At 39.8% G+C, this 23,908-nt stretch overlaps 1 protein-coding gene and 1 long non-coding RNA gene across 2 annotated transcripts; both read left to right on the top strand.

Moving 5' to 3' along the window:
- The first annotated feature begins 977 nt into the window (after positions 1-977).
- On the top strand, positions 978-3,114 carry LOC114623376 (macrophage-expressed gene 1 protein-like). Its single transcript, XM_028770053.1, has one exon. The coding sequence runs from the start codon at positions 993-995 to the stop codon at positions 3,102-3,104; it is 2,112 nt and encodes a 703-aa protein (XP_028625886.1). The 5' UTR covers positions 978-992; the 3' UTR covers positions 3,105-3,114.
- Positions 3,115-12,882: 9,768 nt separating this feature from the next.
- LOC114623379 lies at positions 12,883-21,103 on the top strand. Its single transcript, XR_003711763.1, has 2 exons — positions 12,883-12,938; positions 20,816-21,103. It is a non-coding gene; the product is annotated as an uncharacterized LOC114623379 (long non-coding RNA).
- The last annotated feature ends 2,805 nt before the right edge of the window (positions 21,104-23,908 follow it).

Below are 23,908 nucleotides of genomic sequence, written 5' to 3'. Positions count from 1 at the left end.
CTCACCATGGATGATCAGCCTGAAAGCATATGTGTTTGGACACGTAACTCAGTGCAAGAGTCCAGAGGAAATCGTTGGTGGAAGGGGAAAAATAGGAAAGTGTCTGTTAAGAACCAACTTATTGCCCTGGTGTGCAGTGTTCTTGGTCACTATATGTTTTGATAAATTTAAATTGAGATCATATAGTGGCTTTTGTATTCTATTTCTATGTAAAAAAGAAACCCAACACCTCTGTAAAGTCCCTCCCTCTCCCATGGAATGCTTAGGACAAGACAGACTGGTGTCCCAGCACACTGCAAACAGAATTATCTTCATTCTTTATCTCAGCCCCAGATAACATCATCTCCACACCAGGACAAGAGGGCTTAGTAGCAATGAGACATCATGAGATGTGCGTAAGTACTACTCCACTTCCTTTCTTCTGTAAGGACAGCCTCCAATCTTAGCAAGCCAATGAGAAAGCTAAGGCTTGTCCATGAGGTAGAAATACCCTGGGTTTGGTAGAGATAAAAGCGCGACAAGAAGGGCAGATGTTGCTACGGCCTCTGCATTTTCAGCAAAAGAATCTGGCACTGGAAACCGACAAGAGAACAGAACAGTGAGCCAAGATTGGAACAAGTCTAAGAGAGTGAAGAAAACACTACAGCAGGCTTTTCAGGTAGAGAAGAGGTGAGATGTGGGATTTACTCCTGAGAACTCATCACTATTGCAGAGTAAACAGCTGGGGTGAAGAAAGCGGGGAGTGACTCGTGGAGAGCATGAGTTCAGGAGTATGGTACACTATAATTTATTGCATGTCCTATCGGTCTTAAATACTCCAACAGACTCTCATTTGCCTGTTTTGCAGTTAGCATAGCCTGAAGAGCAGTTTATGGTTATAGAGAATTATTGAATTTTCTGTTTAAGAAACTGCTTTCTTTCCCATCTTTCTGTTTGCCCCAGGCTCTCTGGTGGATGTTAAGGACTGGTGTGTGGCTGGAACTACCTGCACCATGAACAGCTTCATTGTTACAGTCCTCATCTGGACTACAGTGGCATATGCCGAAGTAGAGAAGGCACTTGAAGAGATCCATGACGATGGTTTTCAAAAGTGCCAGAATGCCCTGCATCTACCTGTTTTGGAAGTGCTACCTGGAGGAGGCTGGGATAACCTGAGAAATGTAGACATGGGACAAGTGGTGGACTTGAAATACACCAAATGTAAAACCACAGAAGATGGACAGTACATCATCCCTGATGAAGTCTTTACTATTCCTCAGAAAGAGAGCAACCTGGAGATGAACTCAGAAATCCTGGAATCCTGGCAGAACTACCGAAGCACCACCTCATTTTCCATCAACATGAATCTTGATTATGTTCCCAAAGTCAATGGCAAGTTCTCTACCGAGTTCCAAAGGATAAAGACCATTCAAGTGAGAGACCATGCTGTAACTACACGAGCACAGGTGAGAAATTTGGTCTACACAGTGAAAACCAACCCAAATGCAGAACTTAGCTTGGGGTTTAAGAAGGAGCTCATGGAAATCTGTGACCGTCTGGAGAAAAATCAGACGAAGATGGCCACTTACCTGGCAGAACTCTTGGTCCTCAACTATGGCACACACGTAATCACTAGTGTGGATGCTGGGGCTGCACTGGTTCAGGAGGATCACATAAGGTCCTCCTACCTCAAGGACAATAAGAGGAACCATGCTGCTGTAGCTGCATCTGCTGGATTTACCTTTGCAAAGGTTGTGAACTTCAAAATAGAGGCAGGCTTTGACTATCAAAATACCTTGGCCACAGGCTATCTTGCAAACAGAACCAATTCAAGGGTGCAGAGCATTGGAGGAATTCCCTTCTATCCAGGGATGACCATTGAAACCTGGCAACAAGGCATCGTCAACCACCTGGTAGCAGTGGATCGTGCTGGCTTGCCTCTGCATTTCTTCATCAAGCCTGAAAAGCTTCCTGGTTTTCCACACCACTTGGTGGAGCAGCTGGCAAAGACAGTAGAAACTGCTGCAAAAAGCTATTACAATTTTAACACTTTCCCAGGCTGCACAAATATCAACTCCCCAAACTTCAATTTTGAAGCCAATACAGATGATGGCTCTTGTGATGGTAAAGTAGTCAACTCTCCCTTTGGAGGAGTTTATCAGTTGTGTGCTCAATCATCAGGACAAAGTAAGGTTGATATGTGCCTAGATTTCTATCAGAGGAATCCACTTACTGGTGGATTCTCTTGTCCCTCTGGCTACACCCCTGTCCATCTGCTGACTCAGACCCATGAGAAGGGGTATACCGAAAAGGAGTGTAGAAATAAATGTACCCTCAAGATATTCTGTCATACAGAGTGTAAAGATGTGTTCCGAGTGGCCAAGGCTGAAGTTAGTGCTTATTGGTGTGTGGCCAGTAGCCAAGTAGCGGACAACTCAGGAATTCTCTTTGGAGGAGTCTTCACCGACAAGAGCAGCAACCCTATGACAAATGCACAGTCATGCCCAACCAGTTACTTTCCTCTGAAGCTGTTTGAGAATCTCAAGGTATGTGTTTCTCTGGATCATGAGTTGGGGCCCAAATCTTCGGTCCCTTTTGGTGGGTTTTTTAGCTGCTCAAAAGGGAACCCGTTGTATAATTCTTCCACATCTGGAGACTTAGAAAACTCATTTCTGCCAAAGTGTCCTGGGGGCTTCAGCCAACAGCTAGCTGTGATCATTGATGGATGCCAAGTGTCCTACTGTGTCAAGGCTGGAATCTTTACAAAGACATCTCTGGCCCCTGCTAGGCTCCCACCTTACACTCAGCTACCTATGAGTCAGTTTTCCACAGACCCAGTTGAGGTGACAAGTAGTGAGAGTGCCAAATCCTGGGTTAAGGACCCCTATACCCTGCAATGGAGGCTAGAGGAGCCATTGAAAAGTGGTAGATTATCAGGAGGATCAACTGCTGGAATCACCATTGTGGTTATCCTAGCGTTAGGGATTTTAACTGCCATGGCCATCTATGGTAACCGGAGGTTTAAGAAGAATGAATCCGACGGAGTTCCTAGAAGACAGACGTTTCTTCCTTTTCCAAGAGCTAGAGCCACTCCTGATGGACTGCAGGATCCAAATCCAGCATAATTCTTCCTTAAAGAAACAGTTCCTCTCATGTCAGGCACAGGTTCAAACTCCTCTTTCAGTCCTTTCTCCTCTACCTCTGCCTTCCTAAGAAGTAAAGCAGAAGTCGCAACAGAAAGATTTTGTTTTTGTTTTTATAACTCTGTGGTTATGTTTATGTCCACGCATTGGAAATTAAAGGATCTGTATGAAGAAGGCAGCAAAAGGGAGACTTGCAACCCAGGCAGCAAAACCAAGCCCAGGTTCTCAGCCATAGTAGGACTGCTCATTTCCAAACAAGCGGCTGGTGTCTTCATCTGAATCTCTGCATGTAAGAACAACTGGGATGGAGAGCAACAAGAACTTTGGGATGAAGCTGCACTTACTCAGAAGTGGCAGAGGTTTTCTAATTTGTGAGCAGGAACACTTTGCCTTCCCTGTATCTTGTTTTGGGTTCTAGCCTCCTAGAGACAATCCAAACTCTGAAAACGTACAGATAGATGGTCCTGTTCAGCCAGTGCTGTGGAGACTCCAAAACTCTGTACTGATGACTGCGTCATCTCCCTGTGTGCCCGAAGGGTGCAGAGTGCAGAGCAAGTCCACTTTCTATGTCTGCCTCACAGTTAGGATTTACCCTGCCCAAACCACTTTTAGATCGTTGAGTAGTATTAACAAGTCTTCAGAAATGATTTTAACTTACGAACTTCTCATGTAATGTCAAAGGCAAAAGGGTGGTAGGGAACTGGAAATAAATCAAGAAATGTAAAAACTGAAAAGTGTTTGCTGGTTTTTTCTAGCCAACCTTTGAGCTCATCATAGATTGGACAGGGAAAGGGGCTGTTGTTTAGATGGATCAATTATTATGGTTTAGTTTTCCATGTTACCAAAAGTATAACCCTTTCTCTTTCTGTGACTAGCACTCATCCTTAATGTCTTCCCATCAGAAGTGTGAGTACAGATACAAAGCCACACCAATAGATACACCCTTATTACAGTAAGAAGTATTTATTTTCCTAGAAGTGAAAGATGTCAAAGTCAATAGAAGCCCACATTTAAGTATTACTTTCTCTCTAAAACTAATGCCAAACAGAAAACGTCATGACCTGTCCATTTAGGTTTTGCTTGTTTTCACTGCTAGAAACAGGGCTGATGTGATAAAAAGTGGCATCATTAAGTTAGCTAAAACAGGCCTGTGACATGTATTTCCGATCTGGGATGGCTTCTGTGGGGGCATCCAGCAGGCTGCATGACTGACACCTGGTAGTAGCTGGGGTTTTGCTCAGTTTTCATATCTGAGAATTTTAATTCTCTACAGCATGAAAATTCCTCTACATCTGCTTTAGAAATTATGTATCTATTCACCACAGCACATCATCAGTGAGCTCTCTTCTATGAAAGATGATGTGTTCTCTCGTTTATGTTAACAATCAAGGGCTTGTGCACACAGTAGGCCGTTCTGAAGAGCTCTATGTGTCTCAGCCTCTGGGATTAGGGGGGAAATAACTCATTCGATTCCAGCTGAGATATGGCGAGGAGTGAATAGCTGAGTTTGAACTCTGCCCTACTGACTATCCACCCAAGGGGTGGATTGTATATGCTCTTCACAAAACCTGCCTTTTTTGGTATTAAAATGTTCAGTATTAAGACATTTTCCTCTGTGGTCTGTGGTTCCTGGGTGAATTTAGTATGCTCAGCCAAGCTAATGACTTCCTCTAAAGTACTGATTTTCCTCTGTAAATTCTTTAAGGATTATTTTGTCTGCCAAACACAGCACAGCAGGGGGCTCCTAGACCTTTAATGAACAAACGCCCATTGAGACAAAAGTATTTCACTAACTTATATTCCTAAAAATGCATAAATATATTTCTTAAGATGTGTATCCTGTAACAGTTTGTCTGAGTGGTCATCTGCATGAAGTCAGAATTTGAGGGCTTCTGGGTCACACTCAGGCCACCTCACAGAAGTCAGATCCAGATCCGTGAGTGGGACTCTTGGGCTTTGCTGGATTCTGAATTCCTAAGGTTGGTGTCTGAGACTAGATGAGGCCTGGCTGATAAGAAAGCCACATTCTGTAGGATATCAGAGATTAAGACACAGTTTGGTAATAATGTGACCTTTTCATGTCTTTCTTATTCTTGCATCCTCACTTATGTTAAAGTGATTAATATTAAACACATACCTGAAGGGGAAAAAACTTGCTTGCAAATGAGTTAAGCAGATACAACATTGTAGTCAGAAGCAAAGCCACTTTCAAGAAGTTAACCTTTAGGCTGAGAGATGGCTCAGCAGTTGAAAGCACTTGCTCCCTTCTGGGGTTGTATTTGTAACACCCATACAATAGCTTACAACCCTCTGTAACTCCAGTTCCAGGGTATCTAAGGTAGGCAAGCCACTCATAAACATAAAATCAAAATAACTAAATATTAAGAAGAAAGAAGTTAATATTCATGGTTTTCAAGATAACTATTCTCTCACAAGTACACACTTGCTATGTGGTCTGTCTCTTTAGGAGGAACGTAGGGGTCAAACTAGGTCAAATATGTGGATAGAACAGATGTGGAAGTTTTAGAAAATAAAAAAAAGTGTGTTTCTCTTTATTTAGCTAGTTGGATTGAGGTTGCCCACAGATAGGGGAAATAACCCATATGCTTCTGAGACAGGTGCCAAAGCATTTCTAAATAAAGACCTTAGCAGTAATAACTACTCGGTCAATAAAATTGTACTTTATTGTTCTGCACATACACCTCATGGTCATCAGGGGGAGATTTCCTCCCACAGAACAACACCAACAACTTCAAATCACAGCAGCCACAAACAGAGCCCTGGCATCTAGACATTTCTCCCAGAACCCCTCATTTAGGTGCTGTTAGCAACAGCTAAGCACAGGGGAGTAGTAATTGTTTCTTATGCTAGCTGGATCTGTTCTCCATGCTTTCATGCTGTTGTATATCAATCTCCTCCAAGATAAAAACATTCTATCTTTGAGGGACACTTCTTAAGACACAGAATGCTCTAAGGGGAAATTAAACATTCCATCCTGTAGATCATTCTCCATGGCTGCAGAAAGTTAGAGCAGAAACTCAAGAGATAGGAATCTGGAGGTAGGAAGTGAAGCAGAGGTCTTGGAAGAACACTACTTAGTGGTATAGTGCCTATGGCTTGCTCAGCCTGCTTTCTTATATAACCTAGGACTAAAAGACCAGGGGCTGTACCACATTAATGTGAACCTTCTCACATTAATCATTGATCAAGAAAATGCTCTTCAGGCTTGTCCACAAGCCAATCTGTTGGGAGCATTTTCTTAAGTTATGTTCCCTCTTACCAAATGATTTTTGCATGTGTCAAATTGATTAAAAAAAACTAACCAGGACACTCCCTAAGCTTAGGAAATAATCAACTCAAAGGCTTCAGGAAGTCCCTGAAATTGATCAATGTGCTGGTTTGAATGAAAGTGACCCCCTCCCCCATAGGCTCTATTAGGAGGTGTGGTCTTGTTGGAGTAGATGCAATCTTGTTGGAGGAAGTGTGTCAATGAGGGTGGGCTTTGAGGTTTCAAATGCTCAGATTGGCCCAGTGTCTCTCTTTTTTCTGTCTTTGATATGGATGTAGAACTCTCAATTTCCTCAGCACTATATGTACTTGCATGCCACCATGTTTCCCACCATGATGACAATGGTTTTAGCCTTTGTAAGCCAGCCCCAATAAAATGTTTTCCTTTGTACAAGTTGGTCATAGCATCTCTTCACAGCAACAAAATCTTAACTAAAGCAGCTAGGTACACTAGGCCCCACTATTAGCAAGCATATACAAGCAGTAAGAACTGCTGAGAGGCATTCTCAGGCAAGCTGAGCAACCTAGAAGAGGCTCAGACCAGCTAAGCTGACTGGAAGAGGCAGTGATCCTGGAAGAGGTTCCTGTCACCTGAGCTCCAGGTGTCCAACTTCTGTAAGTTGTCACTTATGCTAGGATAGGCCACTGGAGACACAGCAGTCTTTGTGTCATTTCTGATTCTTTAAGTAACTCCTCACCCATATTACTGTAAGAAAGTAAAACTAACCAACCAAACAAAAATTCATTGGCTTGCCAAGATGGATTTTGGTGGTATCCATACTTGCTTGGTCACCAGTTCTATATTTGGGATGAGTAGAAATTTATTCTCGCTTTTCCTAAAATATTGTTATACAACATAATGAAAGAGCTGGCCATGTACGTTTGACCAACTGTAAAATCACAGAGAGGACTGAATCTTCAAAAAAAGAGAGGGGAATGGAAACACAGAGGTACAGATTTGTCATCCCTGGAGTCTCGTGGAGGGAGAATATGGCTGCTGGTGCTGAGACTGTGGAAGTCTGGGGACCAACCACTGCTTGGCCTAGGGGAGCACATTGGGGCTTCTCTTGGGAAACAAAGTTACTAGTGCCCAGAGTTCGACTTCCTTAAAATCAGTGACTAGTCTTTTATGGGTTAGCACAAGAGAAAGGGCAAGAGATTTCCCCCTCACACCAAGGGGATTCCTGGGGCCTTTAGGGATGTGAGAAGGACACAGGCCACTGGTCTTGTGTTCAGTGTTCCAGGGGTTATGAACTGTCTTGACAGTTTAAAAGACCTGAATCAACACAGATGTGACTCTAGTTCCCATTAACCCACACCAAGAAATTAGCATAAACACCATACAAGTGTCTCTCAAGCTTCTCAGCAAGAGACAAAGCTAAAAACTCAGAGACTAGGGACAGATGCTACCACAAGCTGAGCAAACCACCTTACCACAAACCGTTTTAATGGAAATAAACTTTCGTTTCATAAATCACACAGTGCACAAAGGAAACATTCACTAAGAGGAAGTGTTAGCAGATGCACTAAAGGGGATGTGTATGGCATAAACTAAGAATATCCTTAAACTGACCGAGTGAAACGCCTCAGCCACAGTCTAGAGTCAATAAGATTGCTATAATTGGGCCATATATCAGACACACTAGAAAGGACTTTAGCAGATTCTGCAGATAGGCAAACAGAGACTCAAAGACAGAACTGACTTCCTTCTAGCCAACAGCAGCTTAGTGGTAGAATGAAGAAGAATTGAATGCAGTCTCTCCATGTTCCCAGCTAGCTCTATGTTACTGTGTGTGTGTGTATGTGTGTGTGTGTGTGTGTGTGTGTGTGTGTTAGGGGGAGAGGTGAAATTCAAGTATATATGAATGTGCACGCCTGTGTACACACATGAGGAGGCCAGGCCAGAAAAGGAAATTGGGCTTCTTCTATTGTTTTCTACTTTATTTGTTTGTTTGTTTGGTTTTGAGTCAAAGTCTCTCACTGAACCTGAAGCTAACCGTTTGGATAGGCTGGCTGGCCAGTGAGCTCCAGGCATCCCCTGTCTCTGCTCCCCATCCAGCACTGAGATTAAAGACCTGTGTCTCTGTGCTGCCCTGCCTAGGTGCTGGGTAGACAAACTCAGGTCTGTGTATTTATACGGCAAGCACTTTCCTGACAGTTATCTCCCCAGCCTATGGTAATATTCTTATCCATGCATATAGCGAGCATCCCCTCCCACTCTTCTTCTGCCTTCCCTCTCCCTACACCTCCTCCAACTTCTAAAATTCCTTCTTGTGGAGACAAGCATGGAAGAGCTGAACAATAGAAAGGAGGGTCTTGAAACATTGCTTTATGGCCTCGACATGACCAAAGCAGGCATTCATGACAGTTGCTAGCACGAGGACTGCACAAAACAGAGACAGTAAATATTTAGCCAAAGATGGGGAAAGAGCTCACGGGACCCCACTGGGACTCACACAAGGGAGCAGAGGTCAGCTAAAGATTGCTGGGAGAGAGGAAGTAGTTGTCTTTAGTGAAGTAGCCACTGGTGACTTCCATGCTGCGGTGGACATCCTCAAACCCAAGCCCACACAAGTAGCTCTGGTTAAGCTTGGTGGTTCTCAAAGCAAAAACAAAAAGCAAAATAAAAAAAAGACATGAAAATGGGATGGGGACTTGACAGAGGGAAGGACTAGTGGAAGATAAGAGAAGGTGGAGGGATGGGTATGACCAGAATGTGTTATATACAAGTATGCTATTGTCAAAGAGAAAAATCTTCAAATAAAATAAAAGCCCCTCTTATTCTCTTCCTGCCCTGCTTACTCTCACCCCTAGTGTCTACTGTTCCATTCTGTGCATTATCAAGCTTGCTGGTTTTTATAAATGATTGAGAACTTACTCTCTACATCTGTTGATGTCCATCTAGATTCATTTTCTCTAATGTTCTTTAACTTTATCCAAATTACTGCAGAGGACATGATTTCATTCTGAGTAGTATTCAATTTTCTTCATTCATTGGGTGAAAGGTATCATGGTTTGTTCCATATTTTGGCTGTTGTGGGAAGTGCTGCAGCCAACATGGGGGTGCAAGGATTCTTTTGGTATAATGATTTCATTTCCTTTGGGTATATACCTGGCATTCTAGAAGATACCGAAGTTTTACTTTGAGATACTTGAGAAGTGTCCATACCACTTTTCATATGCCTGTACTAACTTACATTCTCATCAATAGTGCTTAGGAGTCTCCATTTCGCTGCGTCCTTGTCCACACGTGTTTGTCTTTTAATGATAATCTTCTAGCTGGGGGACAATGAGACCTCTGCTCATTTTATTTCATAATAAGTGAGTGAAGGTGAGCATTCTTTTCATGTTCAAATTGTGACATTTTATAATCCTGTTATCCTTAATAACGAATCAATAAGCAACAGATCCCAGGACAAGTCCATTCTAGCCCATTTTTATAAGTAATAACTTAATAGAACACAGTCATGACTGCATTACTCTTCAACTATCTTTGCACAAAAAGACAAAACAGAAGAGACAATTCACTGGCAAAGCCTAAAATCCTTACAACTGGTTGCTCCTTTACAGGAAAACTTTGTCTGCTCCATTCTAAAGGAAGTCTAGAACGAATTCTTTAATAAATCAAGCAATCAGTCACTTCTACTTGGCCCGTGTATTAACTCAAATGTCGCTACAACTGTTTCCCTGTGTCCAGGATATTAATAGAATATTCAGACATCCTTCTGAGTTGATATGGCTGCAGATACTAAATTGCCAGGGGAAAGGCATGCTCGTCAGGTCTTCTAACACACACTTTTCCAAACCTGAAAGGAGTGAGTTACCAAAACAATTTTCAGACTTCTTAGCAAACTCAGAAAGCAAAAGCTGATAACCATCAAGCTCCTGCCTACACCGTGTGACCGCTCCATTGGCACCTGGAGCCAGTCCTCAAAGCAGCTTCACCTATTACTTTCAGGTAGGTGCTATTGTTTGCTTCACTGCTATGGAGGTGAAAGTTTAGGGAAAATCCAGAACTCTCCGTTGTTAACGATAGCCCTTAGATACTAATGTTAGTTCAGTTCTAAAATCCTTTTTACATCCTTATTTGTCAAAATAGCAACTCAGAAACTCAAGTGACTATGTAAAACAGAACAGAATCTAGGAACTGAATAAACCCACAGCCTAGCACACATTGTTAACCTAATTTCTAACTTTTACACACACACACACACACACACACACACACACACACACACACAAACACACACTCACACATACCCTATATTTCAACAGAGGAACCAAAGATCCCAACTAGATATATGCTGAGATGGAATAACTACCTTAGTTAATGGTCTTCTTCCTATTTTGATCTATCCATTAGTATTTTGGTGGTAGCTTTGACTTTGTTTCATCAAAGTCCGTTGGAAGATGATGATAAGAGAAAGAAACATTGAAGAAAATGCTACCTCTTCCCACAGGAACTGTTAGTAGGCGACAATAGCCCTTTGGGGAGGGGCTGGGTCTCATGACATCTCTACTCATTATGGAACGTTGGAGGACCCACTCTTAGGCAAGTATCTGCACCACTGTGTGTTCATATTTGTGAAGGTTGTGTCACATCTGGATGACTGCATTTCACGGTCCTCTTCTCTCGCCTCTGACTCTTACATTCTTCCTGTCCACACTTTCACAGTCTTTCTTGAGCCTGGAGGAGTATTGGCAATGCTGATAGAGATGTCCCATTTAGAGCTCAGTGTGCAACAAATAAATAATTGTAATGAAAAATGTTTAGAATTAAACAGAAAAAACTGTACCCAGCAAAATGCAATGAATTACAATCCTATAGCAATAAAGGAAACAATAAAACAGATTTGTTATGATTCAGAATATTTTGATATATTTAACAAAAGTGATTTTATACATTTCAAATCCTAGTGATTATAGTAAATAGTAAAAAAATTTCATTTTTGGGAAACATTGACTGTTATTCTGAACTGCATGATAATAAAACAAATATGGAAAGGTGAACTTTGACAATAGTTAACTCACAGAAACCCAAAGTTTCTCAACCACTTCTTTTGCCCAAATATTTCTCAAGTAAGAAGTCACAAGACCTGAAAGCTATGAGGAGTAAAAATTAAAGACAGAATAAAATTCTGTGCTGAGCTTTCCATGTCAAGGTCTTGTTTTCAGCTGAAGAAAGATACACAAGAGGCTTTTCCCAGCAGGCTGTCAGAAAAACAGTCAGAAGCTGGAAGGGAAGAAAAAGGAGTTAGCTGTGCTCAATCTTTGTGGAGTTGAGTTTGGAGGGGAAAAAGAGGAAAGGGAGCTAAGGAAGAAGGAACGGTAAGTAAAGGGCTTGCATGAGAGGACTGGAGTTCGAATCCTCAGAACCTGAATACATTCTGAGAGGAAGTGGTGGTTCATCTGTAACCCTAGCATACAGAAGGCAGAGCCAGGACTCATCGAAGCAAGCTGGCTAACTGCTGTGGTAAAAGCAGTGGACTCTAGGCTCAAAAGAAACTGTGCCTCAAAATACTAATTAAGAAGAGAGCAATCAAGGAAGGAGCTTGAAGTCAACTCCAGTACTCTACACACACACACACACACACACACACACACACACACACACACACACCTGAAAAAAATAAAAGAAGGGATGACCCTAAGAGTTCACATTATCCTTTGGACCTTTACAATAACATAATCTGACATTAGTGACTGCATAATAGGCACCTACAATGAATGCCTGACCAACAAGAGATATTCAGTCCCTGTTTACCTAATAGATAATGAAACAGGTTTCCATTAGAATAGCCTAGAAATATGTATTGAGGATGTGCTGAGGCAGCTTCAGAATTCAGAGGAAATCAAAGGTCTGGTTAGCAATATCTGCTATTGGAATAGTGGAGTGTCTATTCTCCACTATTCAATTTGTGAACCTAAATTCCCAGAAACAAATAAGCAAACAATCAAACAAACAAACAAACAAACAGTACCTGTGTTAAAGATGATAATTGGGTACAATTTCTGTGACTATGGACAGATGAAATGAGACATTTTTTAGATCCAAATTACCTTCAGTTATCTTTAGCCTCCATAGCAGCTATTTTTCATACACCCCTGTGTTTGACCTAACATCCTGTGGTATCAGTTAAAACATTTTTGGAATGTACACACAGATGACTCCTTTCCACCAACTCAGATTGAAAGTATTTTGTTGCTAGATAGCATCTGACGCTTATAGCAAGGACTTTCCTGCTCTGCTGTAGCCTGCCTATCTCCCTATCTAATGTTCCTACCAATGCATCTGAAAAAGAGCCTTATTTTTTTCTTTGTTCACCATTGTAAAGCGTTCATGAAATCACGATCACAATGGAATGCAGGTATTTAAAGTAACCTGAATCTGTTTTCCCAGAACATGGTAACTTTTATTTGGCTTCAGAATACACTCTTGTGTTTTCTTTCATGTAAGAGTCTGTTTTGCACCAGGTATCATCACGGGGCTTTTGTGCCAACTGTCGTTGTCTCTTCTGGTACATTTTGGTAAGTTCTTTGTGGGGCTTTGGGCCTCCCCTTTTTTGGTCAATAATTTTTCTTAGGATTCTGGTGTGTTTTCTTTGCTTATTTCAGAGCATTCTGTTTTAGGGTATCCATCTTGTTTTTAGAACATTTCTTTGTTAGCTTGGTGGCTTTTGTACTTTTCTCTTGCTATCATTGCAATAACTAGCAGTTTTCTACCACTCACTCTGCTTAATACTGCCCTTCTGCCCTAGACAGCACATAAGCCTAAACCAAGACTCAGATCCCCTGGCTAGCTTAGGGAAGCTCGTAGTTTTCAAGAGAAAATGGGAAACTGAGATTCAAAGAGGAGCTACTGAACAGAACCTGCCTTTGTGGTTGATAACTGCAGTCATTCAGCTCATAAGTATTTGGAGATGGAAAATATACAAAAAAAATAATTGGGCTTTATGGTTACCACTATGAGAAAATGTTTATCCTATGATGTTGTGGGTTTTGTTTGTTTTGCACTAAATGAGAAATTCTTGGTGGACAGTAGAATTAAAGATGGACAGCTTACTTCAATTAGAATACATGTAAAGAAATGGTAAAATGTGTAATATGTATTATATATATATATATATATATATATAACATTTAAAATTTATATTACATATATTACACACATGTATATGTTCATGTGTATGTATAAGTATATGTATATGTATACATATATGTATATGCCTCAGAAGCTACAAGCTCAAAGGTGATGAGATGTTAAAACCAGGTAGGAAATTAAGAAACATTTAGAGGTTCTGAGCCAAAGGTAAATTCTGAGATGTCTGACTGTTAATTCCTACTCTCGTGTATCCTTGAACATTGCCTCTTCTTTATCTCCAACAGAGCAGATTCTGGATCAAAGGAAAAGTTTAGTACAGTCTCTAGGATTAAACCTAGAGGAGGACAATTCCATGCTATATTAACAATTTCCATCTGTGGAGGTGTCTTTTGGTTTGTTCATAAACAGAGAAAGATAGAAATCTGACGTTATATAACACATTTCCCCTTTGATTGTTTTTCCTTTTGGAAGGCCTTTTTTTCTGGATGATGTAGAGATGTGAACTATTATCTTATTTTGCCAAGAAGTATATTCTGGCTGTTTTATATATGTTCATGGCAATATAATTGTTTTGAAGTGGGACAAAAGTCTCTTCACCTAAAATCCCTAAACATAGCTGTTTTTTTTTTAATCTGCCTCTTTTTTACAAAAAAAAAACAGTTTTTTTCAAGACTTTTAGGCAAACCTAGTTAAGATATAACTCTAAAATTTGGGAACTAAAGAAAAAAATGGTCATTTAAAACAACACGTAGCCTACATAAAATCTTACAAACGTATCAAAAGGTTTACTATTCATCCTAACATGTTTCAATATATCATAAGTACAATTTATAATGTATTTGAGACAATAACTAATCTCTATGTCTTCAGTTTTAAGGAAGGAAAAGGAAAATGATTTGAGTTAAATGGTTTATTCACTTACTACAAAGGAGGCGGCCAGCTAAAAGTGGAAGAGAAGAAGCTGGGTAGAGACAGAGATGCCCAGTTCAAATGAAAAGATCCCCACCTTTCCGTATTTCATTCATCACAATATTTTATTGATTCTTTGCGTCTCACAGAGTGCACCCCATCACACTCATTTCTCAGTCCTTTCACGGCCTACCCTCCCCTTGTGACAGACCAAGAAAAAAAAAGAATTAAAACAGAAAAACTAAGTCCAATTCGCCTTTCTATCTTCTCACTGGAGCACGGTCAAACTCCCAGTCACCAGCTCCTTAAACAGAACGTGTCCTTCCCCTCCTGCACCCAGGCCAGAAACCATCAGTTGTGAAGACATAACTTCAGCATCCTTAACACACTTTTTAAGAGTTATCTTCGACAGCTTTCTGTTTAGGGTGCTACACTTTTTAAGGAGAGAATGTTGGGGTCGGGGTAGGGATTGTCATAGAAGCCTTCCGTGTCCCTGTTTCTCAGCTGTGTGTGTCTGCAGTCATCGATATCACAGCAAAAGTAGCTTCTGTACAGTCAGCAGAAGGATGATGCTAGCCTCCTTCATAGTCTCTGGCTTCCTTGTGACAGCACAGACCACAAACACAGTTGTAGAAGTAGAACCACAGACCAGACATGGCCCTCAGTGACAGCACAGTTCCAGACATCACCATGACCTCAGGTGGCAAATGCAGGCTGCTCACATCACTACAGCCCCTGGCAAAGGCACACCTCACAGACATCAACATAGCTTCAGGCCAAGGACGTCATGGCCTTTGCAGCATCTTCCCCCTTGTTTTTTAAACAAAAGCAATTTCTCATATCTGTTTTAATAAGATTTAAATATTTAAGAAATAGCTCATTTAAATTTGTTGCAAGAGCACAGGAAATGCTCACTGCTGCGCCTGTATTTACAGCTATTAGCTATTTAAGATACAATGTATATGTTTTTCAGTTGTTGTAATCAAAGGCTATTAAAAATTCCTGAGGTTGATGTTCTATATTCTGTAGAACTGGTGCCTGATTCTCTATTTAAAACACTAATGTTTTCTTAAATATTGATTTCTTTCTTTTCATAGTATTTAGAGAAAAACTAGCTTAGAAAATAAAGGTTTTATTAAATGAATAATTTCTTTAAATTTTTTTGGATTTAATGATTTCATATTTTAAGTGTGCACCACATGCATGCCTGGCACCCACAGAGTCTAGAAAGGGGGTGTCAGATCTGCTGGTATTGGAGTTACAGACAGTACTGAGCCTCCATGTGGGTGCTGGGAAGCAAATTCATTTTGATTCAGTTTGAACAAGAGCACTTGTTGCTCTTAACCACTTAGCCACCTCTCCATATTCATGGCTATTACTTTTTATCCCTTTACTCAATGAGCCATTTAAAACATGATTAGATTTTATCCAAATCTATCTTTCTATGTTTTCCTATTGAGTAAAGCTGGATAGTCACGACCTGTATGTGGTTGGGTTTTTTTGTTTTGTTTTGTTTTTTGTTTTTTGTTTTTCGAGATAGGGTTTCTCTGTGTAGCCCTGGCTGTCCTGGAACTCACTCTGTAGACCAGGCTGGCCTCAAACTCAGAAATCCACCTGCCTCTGCCTCCCAAGTGCTGGGATTAAAGGCGTGCACCACCACCGCCCGGCCAATTGCTTTTGTGTGTGTGTGTGTGTGTGTGTGTGTGTGTGTGTGTGTGTGTGTGTGTGCAGGGGCTTATGGGTCAGCATGGCATACTCAGAACATGAGCCTTTTTGTTTGTTTGTTTGAATGTTTGTTTGTTTGTTTTTCGAGACAGGGTTTCTCTGTATAGCCCTGGCTGTCCTGGAACTCACTCTGTAGACCAGGCTGGCCTCAAACTCAGAAATCCGCCTGTCTCTGCCTCCCAAGTGCTGGGACTAAAGGTGTGCGCCACCACTGCCCGGCCCTGTATGTGTTCTTAACAGTAGAAAACATTTTACTACAAAATATTCCTACTTGGGGTGTTTCCTGACATAATAATCATAAAAGTTTTTGTGAGTAAGTGTATAAATCTGTAAAATTTGGACTATTGTACATATTTTCACTATGTTTAGTACCTTAAATCTTCTGTATTGGTGGATAAATAAACAAAAGTCACTAAATGCATAAAATAACAAAAGCTCATAGCTTCCTTAGCTGAAGACACTCATGTTAGTTCTGATTAAGCTAAGATTTACTCCCCTTTGAAAGATATCCATGTCTCCCCATAAATAAGTACCATGTAGCTTATATATTCTGTTGTCTAAAGAATCACGAGTCACTTCTATTAAAAGGAGACATTCATAGGGGATGTCAAGCTGATCCCTAAATATTTAATTCACTCATAACTCCTAAAAGATGAAGAATTTGGAAAATGAACTAACATCAAGAGAGTTAATCAATTAAAAACAAACAAACATAAACAAGATTAAGACCCCCTTTAGCCTGGACGAATGTATCAGGTACATCTAACTAACTTTTGGGCATTAAAACTTTAAGAGATAAATCCTTAGATTCTTATTTCTTACCTCAAACTTATGCCTACTTGTGAGATCTCATCCACAGGGGTTTCGAAGAAGCCAAATGACAGCTCTCTTCAATCACACTGGCGACTGAGCTCCAAGTCTCTGTACTAAAGGGGCCTCTGATGATATTTTTACTAATCCTCATGTTTTATATTTCTTAAACTTTTTCATATTTAGATTTTTTTGAATTATATAAGATGTTTTGAATTTGCTTGGTATAATCCTAAGTGATAGACTTAATATTTATTAATGTCGATTTTAGTAAAGCTACAGATAAGGGTGCTGTGTTTTTACAGTAATCATGCTCATGTTAGACCCTATTGTTTACCTGGACCTCCTACCTTACTTGAACAAATCATCATGTTTGAAAAGACTCAAAGACTCAAGTATTTTCATTACCTTGGTAAAATAGCGTCTCTCATTAGTCAGGATATTTGGAATTAAATTTTTAGTTTTTTTTTCTCATTGATAATTATTTTTGGAAGATTTACAATAAGAGGGGAATACTTCTATTTTGACTCAAAACTCTTAAATCAAGCTCTTACCTTTAAAAAGTAAAAACTATTATCTGGATCCAACTAGATTATAAGTTCTTATTGATAATCAAAACATTAAAATAAGACAAATCGAAAGCTCTGAAAGCCCTATGGCATATTCAGATATCAACTGCTTAAAATAGCTTCAGCTTTAAAAACTGAGTCTGTTGGGCATATTAGGACTTGAGTTAACATTTCTTGTCCACATTATACAAAAAGCAATCTGTGTCCAATGGCACAATATTCATATTTTATACCTCAACTCTCTACTTTTAAGAAGATAGAATAATTATATTAACTCTTCGAAAATTTCACACAGTGTATTTTGATCGTATTTAACTCCCACTCTTCCCCCAACTTTTCCAGATCCACACCTTCCTCCCTATACTCCTCCACTTCCTGTTCTCTTTTTGGTTCCTTTTTGGAGGACACTATTTCACAACAGATGTCCTGGCCCTCTGGCTCTTACAACATTCTTCTGTCCTTTCTTGGTCAATGTCCCCTGAGCCTCAGGTGTAAGGATTGTATTGTAGATATATCTACTAGGGCTGGGCACCCCATGATCAGTGGTTTTCTGTGTTTTGTCCAGTTTTAGTTTTCTGTAACTCTGTCTCTATCTGCTGCAATATGAAGCGTCTTTGATGAGGAATGAGAGCTTCCTTTATCTCTGGGTGTAAAGGATAAGTATTTAGAATTCAGTTAGAAATTAGAAAACATAAGTTTCCATTTCTTTTCCCAAACTAAAACCTGTGATAATACCAAGATAATAAACTGCTCTTTAGGTTCTCTGGTTTCACCAGGTGGGTAGTTGGCTAGCCTTATGGTGTCTGATGAGAATTCTTTTCTAGTGAGTAAGCCTTCAGTCCAATTTTGGTGGCTGTTGAGTACCTCCATGATGTAAGTGCTACTATTGGACCTTTCAGAGTTTCTCGCAGTGATGAGGATTGCAGCTTGTAGCTGTTATAGCTACATCAGATCATTGACTGCTTCCTTCGCAGCTTCCATAGTTCTTTCTGATCCTGTAAGAGTTATTTTTTAGGGCTGAGGCTTTCAGTTCATATCCATATCCATTCCTCCAAGTTATGGGTTCAATGTATGTGGAATCTTTAGCAATAGTATCTTACCTTATTTTTCTGGAAGAAAACTGAAGGCAATGGCAATAATCTATATCATTTGGGGTCTCTTAGACTCCCCTAACAACACAGTTTTTGAATAGATGAATAGTTAAGGGACCCTAGGGCATAATTAGTAGGAATTTTAAAAAATTAAACAATATTTTTATTTTTCAAAATTTTATGTAAATGAGGCTTTTGCCTATGTGTAGATAAGTGTACCACAGCCATGCAGTGCCAATGGGATCAGAAAAAGGCATTAGATGCCCTGAAACTGGACTTCTAGCCAGTTATGAGTAGTCATGTGGGTGCTGGGATTAGAACCCGGGTCCTCTGGAAAAGCAGCTACTACTGTTGTTTCTGTTCCCTGCCCCTGCCCCCGAGACAGGGTTTCTCTGTGAATCCTTGGTTGTCCTGGAACTCCTCACTGCATAGACCAGACTGGCATTGAACTCAGAGATCTGCTGCCTCTGATCCCAAGTGCTGGGATTCAAGATGTGTGCCACCACTGCCCAACTCACTTTTAAATTTAATTCAATTCAATTTTTTTTTTGTGAGACAGGACCTCACTTTTTGTCCTGGATGTTCTGGAATTCATAGAGATCTACTTTCTTCTGTCTTCTGAGAGCTGTGTTAAAGTTGTGTTCTACTATGACCATCTACCTGCTTATTAAACAGAAAAAAAAGAAGTTTAACATATTATGTTCATGTCTATAATCTAGTACTCAGCAGGCTGAGGTCTGAGGATTGCTGTGAGTTCCGTTCAGCCTGGGCTGCAAAATGTATGTACAGGTCAGCCTGGGCTAGAGTGAGTCTCTTCATCAAAAAAGATTTCTAAAGAATAATTTGGGAGATAAAACCTAGGTTTTGCGTATGCTAGGGCTAGCCCTGTATAATTTTGGACTGGTAATAAAGTCTAGACATTATACATATTAACAGCATGCAGCTAATACTCTTAACCACGGAGCCATCTCTTTAGATCCCCAAAGTTGAACAGTATTTTGCCAATAAAAAGTAAGTGAGAAATACTACAAAGTGTCTTTTGTTCTGATTATAAAACTAGAAATGAGTTTTGATTATCACTCCAAATCCTGTAGGATCCTCATTTCTGATATGTCTGACATCTAGATTTTTATCCTGGTCACTGATAATATTTAGTACATGGAATGACAATTTGTTAAAAGAATATTTAAAGCAATATTACTGATTTCTGTTACTGATTTCTTCTATAATATAACTTACTTTTATTTCCTTTCCCAAACTAAAATCTGGCACAGTACCAAGATAATAACATAGATCCAATTATAATCCACAAGGAACAGTATAACAACTCAGATATTAAAGATCAATATTTTGTAAAGTTAAAACAGGCCACTTCTGCAATTGTAGCTGTAAAATCAAGTTTGCCATCAGAAAACTAAAATTGAAAGAAAAGAAATCAGGAAAAATATTGCAAAAATAAAAACAGTACAGAGTATAAATAGCTTTAGACACAAAAGAAAGAGTCAATTTAGTTTAAAAAGAATATTTGCGGGTCCAGAGAGCTAGCTCCATGGTAAAGAGTACTTGGTGGTCTTTCACATGTAAGGCAGGGGATCCTACCCTCTTCTTGACAAGTAGGGTACCTACACACACAGTGCACATAAATGAATAAATCTTTTTTTAAACTGAAGGTTTTTTATTGTTTCCTTCTTCTACTGCCTTTACATCTTTAGGCTATCCTGTGTCCTTAGTTTTTTTATCTTTAGGTATAATGTGTCTATTATATGTAACATATAAATATTGTGTATGATACACAAAATCAAATTTGGATCATGGTGGCTAGAGAGGTTTCTCCCTTAATGGCTTTAACAACTCTGTCTCTCTCTCTAGAAGTCTCCTTTCCTTCCTCCTCAATCTTATCTCTATCAGCTTCTAGGAGTCAGTCTTTCCAGCACCAAGGGCCACAGATTTGTACTTGGTCTTCCCATGCAAATGTGTGATTTATAACCAAAACCAGAAACAATGAATCGAAGGTTCCAAAACAAAGGCTGCACCAGTGGTGTTAAGGATTCTGTGTAGTTGACTGATGATACAACTTTGCTAATTGTAAACAGTGCAATGTTACTTGTCCAGAGCCAGGTTATCTTGAGGTATCTCTAGTCTCTGTAACAGTCATTTATTTCCTACCTCCATGACTAACCTAATCCTTCTTGCTTTTAGGTAAAATCCTTTTTTTGGAACATAGAAGCAAACCCCTGGCTTCTACCAACCCAACCCAAAGGCTAAGAATATCATCAGATGGTGCCTGAGACTTATACTGAAGACTTGGCAGTTTTGCTCAAGCCCACTCCCATTGGTTCCAACCAATGTATTAAAAAAACCCCTCCATTTATGAATGTCTTTGTTCTTTCTCTATTAAAACTTCATGAAACTGCTTGCATGTTGGAGTGATCTGAATCTGTTTCCATATTTGAACCTAGAATAAATGATGCTTTTTTTTCTCCTTGAGGTGATAGTTGTGTTTTTGCTTCAACAGACCATCAAAGATTCCTTCTGTTTTAATATGGTGGACACTCTGTGAGATCAAGGTCAGCTTGGTCTACTTACAGAATTCCAGGTCAGTCAGAACTAAACTAGGTCTAAGAACTAGTTTCAGGTAAATATCAGAATAAAATAGCTGGGTACCAAACACGTTCTGGCCTAGCATTAATATGACTGTGCAGAATTTCCCAAGTGCTTTTTGTTTTTACTCCTCAGAACAAAAAGGAAGCACAAAACCACTGAGTTATTATTTTTTTTAGGATTAGTAGACAAACAATCTTGGTGGAAAGAATTTGTTCAGAGTTGACAAAGCAACTCTCAGAATATCAGGTTAGAAGCCAACTACTCAGGAATAAAACAAAACAAAACAAACAAAAAAAACCCCAACCAAACAAAAACCTACCACTGTGTTCTGTGTCACACAGGTCCTTCATTGTCATCAAAATATGACCTGTAACAGTCAGGTTCTCGGTTCCATTCAACAATGCTTTGTATGTCAGATGTCAAGACTGGTCTGCTAGATCCCTGGCAAAGTAGGCTGTGGCTGGCTAACATAACCGTCTCAGATCACCTGTGAGGTATTCATGTTGGAAACACCCTAACGGGCTCCAAGCCCACACAGAAGTGAACCTTAGACATGAATCATGGCTTAACTCCTCGTGACACAGTGCCAAACACGTTCAGACTTAGAAAGAAAGCAGATGTGTGACTTCCTTCTTGCTGCTTGCTGGAGGAAGCGAAATCGCTTTGCAGCACCAGAGACACACACCTTCTGTGGAAGAATGGCCTCTCTGCTAGAGGCCAGAGTTTAGACTTTAGCCCCAGCCCTTCACTGCCTTAGGTGAGCCTTCTAGAGAGAACATGTGTTTATAGGAATATTTCTATATGAGAAAAAGTAGAGAAAATTACTGGAAGGAGTAAAACAGGAAAAGTGGAGGTGGGAGGTGCTAGTCAAATCCTGCACAACGGATGTTCTGAGCACCGCCCTGGCATGCAAATGGAGATTGTGCCCTCAGAGTCTCACCGTTTCACTTCTCTTTTCATTGTTTCCAACCAGCTAAACTGCCTTCACCAAAGAAATCATAAAAGCCATGCGTTCAACTTCCCCAAGTACATGAAAATGCCAAAAGTAATTTAAAAGCATCCTTTTTTTAAAAAAAGAGCTCATTACTTGGTTATCCAGTACCAAATGGTCAGTCCTGATAATATACATAATATAAGGACTGAGCAGATTACATTTAAGAATATATATGTATCTACACACATATATACATACATACATAGATACTCAACCAGATACACATATACACATACACAGACATACACAGACATGTACAAATACATGCATATGTATATACTGAAGTACATGCACACAGAGACATGTACACACGCACATACACATACAAGTACATATACATATATGTGTGCATTAACAATTAGTAAAAAAAAAAAGGCCATGAATTTGAAGGAGAGTGAGGAAAGGTATATGGGAAGGTTTGTAGGATGGAATGAGAATAGAGAAATGTTTTAATTGTATTCTATCTCAAAAACAAAAATTTTAAAATATCTGTATTGCTTGAATTGTCTTACTGAATACAAACTGATATCCATTGTTATTTAGTAGTTAATAAATGCTCAGTTAAAGAAAACCTCATATAGTTAAGACATTCTTATTGTTGGAAAAAAAGCAAGAAAATCAAAGAATCTCTGGAAATTTAAGAGTAAAAAAAATATTCGATAAATTCTATTGACCAGACATTGTCATTGGGCTGGTGTTGGAGCCTCTAATTTTATATACTTGATCATATCTGTGTTCATGCTGAAGGTTTTTACACATCATGATATAACTCAATGGTTGGCTTACAATATTTTGTCATTCTTCTGTTTTATGTGATGTTAGAGTAGAAAACTGTACTAAAAAGAAGGAACAGAAAAAGTGAGCGACTGTTTAGGTCTGCATCTTGCTTATAAAATGATATGCTATGAAGGTGCCATATGGAGATTTATTATCTGCTATAGAGTCCCTGGCTGCCGCTAAATGAACCAAGACACTCCAGGTGTTACAACTATGTAATTCATCTAAGCCTCCCTTAATCCTGACATTCGATCACTAGCACAGACTACACCTTTCTGAGTTACAAATCTAGAGGAGCTAGTATCACTGACTGACAAAAAGAAGAGGTGGGTGTCGAGAACACTCATTATGTTTTCCTGACAACAGAAAAAAATGAATTTTAGTACTTTTAACCTAAGTAATAAGGAACATCTTTCCTTTTCTCTGTGTCTTTGCTGACTGGATGAAGTTCAACATGTGGTTAGTTTCACTGCTTAGTTTAAAAGTGCACACATGGAGAAGATCAGACAAATGTGTGGACACATGCATGGATGCTCCCGGGCCATTGTATGCTTTGAATAACCCAAAATTTGTAGTGTGGCTTTTGTCTTCTCTTGAATACTTCTATCTGAAAGGAAAAAACCAGAGCAGTGTGGAGACCCTCACCCTCACCCAGGACAATTCAGGCTGAGGTTTCCCAGCAAATGGAATGCTCTCCTGGGCGGTTCAAACCTAGATAAGTCTATCTCCAAACCAGGACTGCGTGAGTTTGTAACAATGAGACCTCACAAAACATATGTCCGAGGTTCTTTACCCTTTCATTCTCAGAGGACAGCCTCCAACTTCAGTGTGCCAATGAGATAGCTGAGATTTGTCCTCGACACAGAGTAGCCTGCCTAGGAGGCGGGGTATGTAAACAAGCTCAAGGCTGCTACTAA

Source organism: Grammomys surdaster, unplaced genomic scaffold (genome assembly GCF_004785775.1).
Source record: "Grammomys surdaster isolate TR1022 unplaced genomic scaffold, NIH_TR_1.0 198, whole genome shotgun sequence".
In the NCBI taxonomy this organism is placed as follows: Eukaryota; Metazoa; Chordata; class Mammalia; order Rodentia; family Muridae; genus Grammomys; species Grammomys surdaster.
This window is presented reverse-complemented; position numbering and strand designations above follow the sequence as displayed.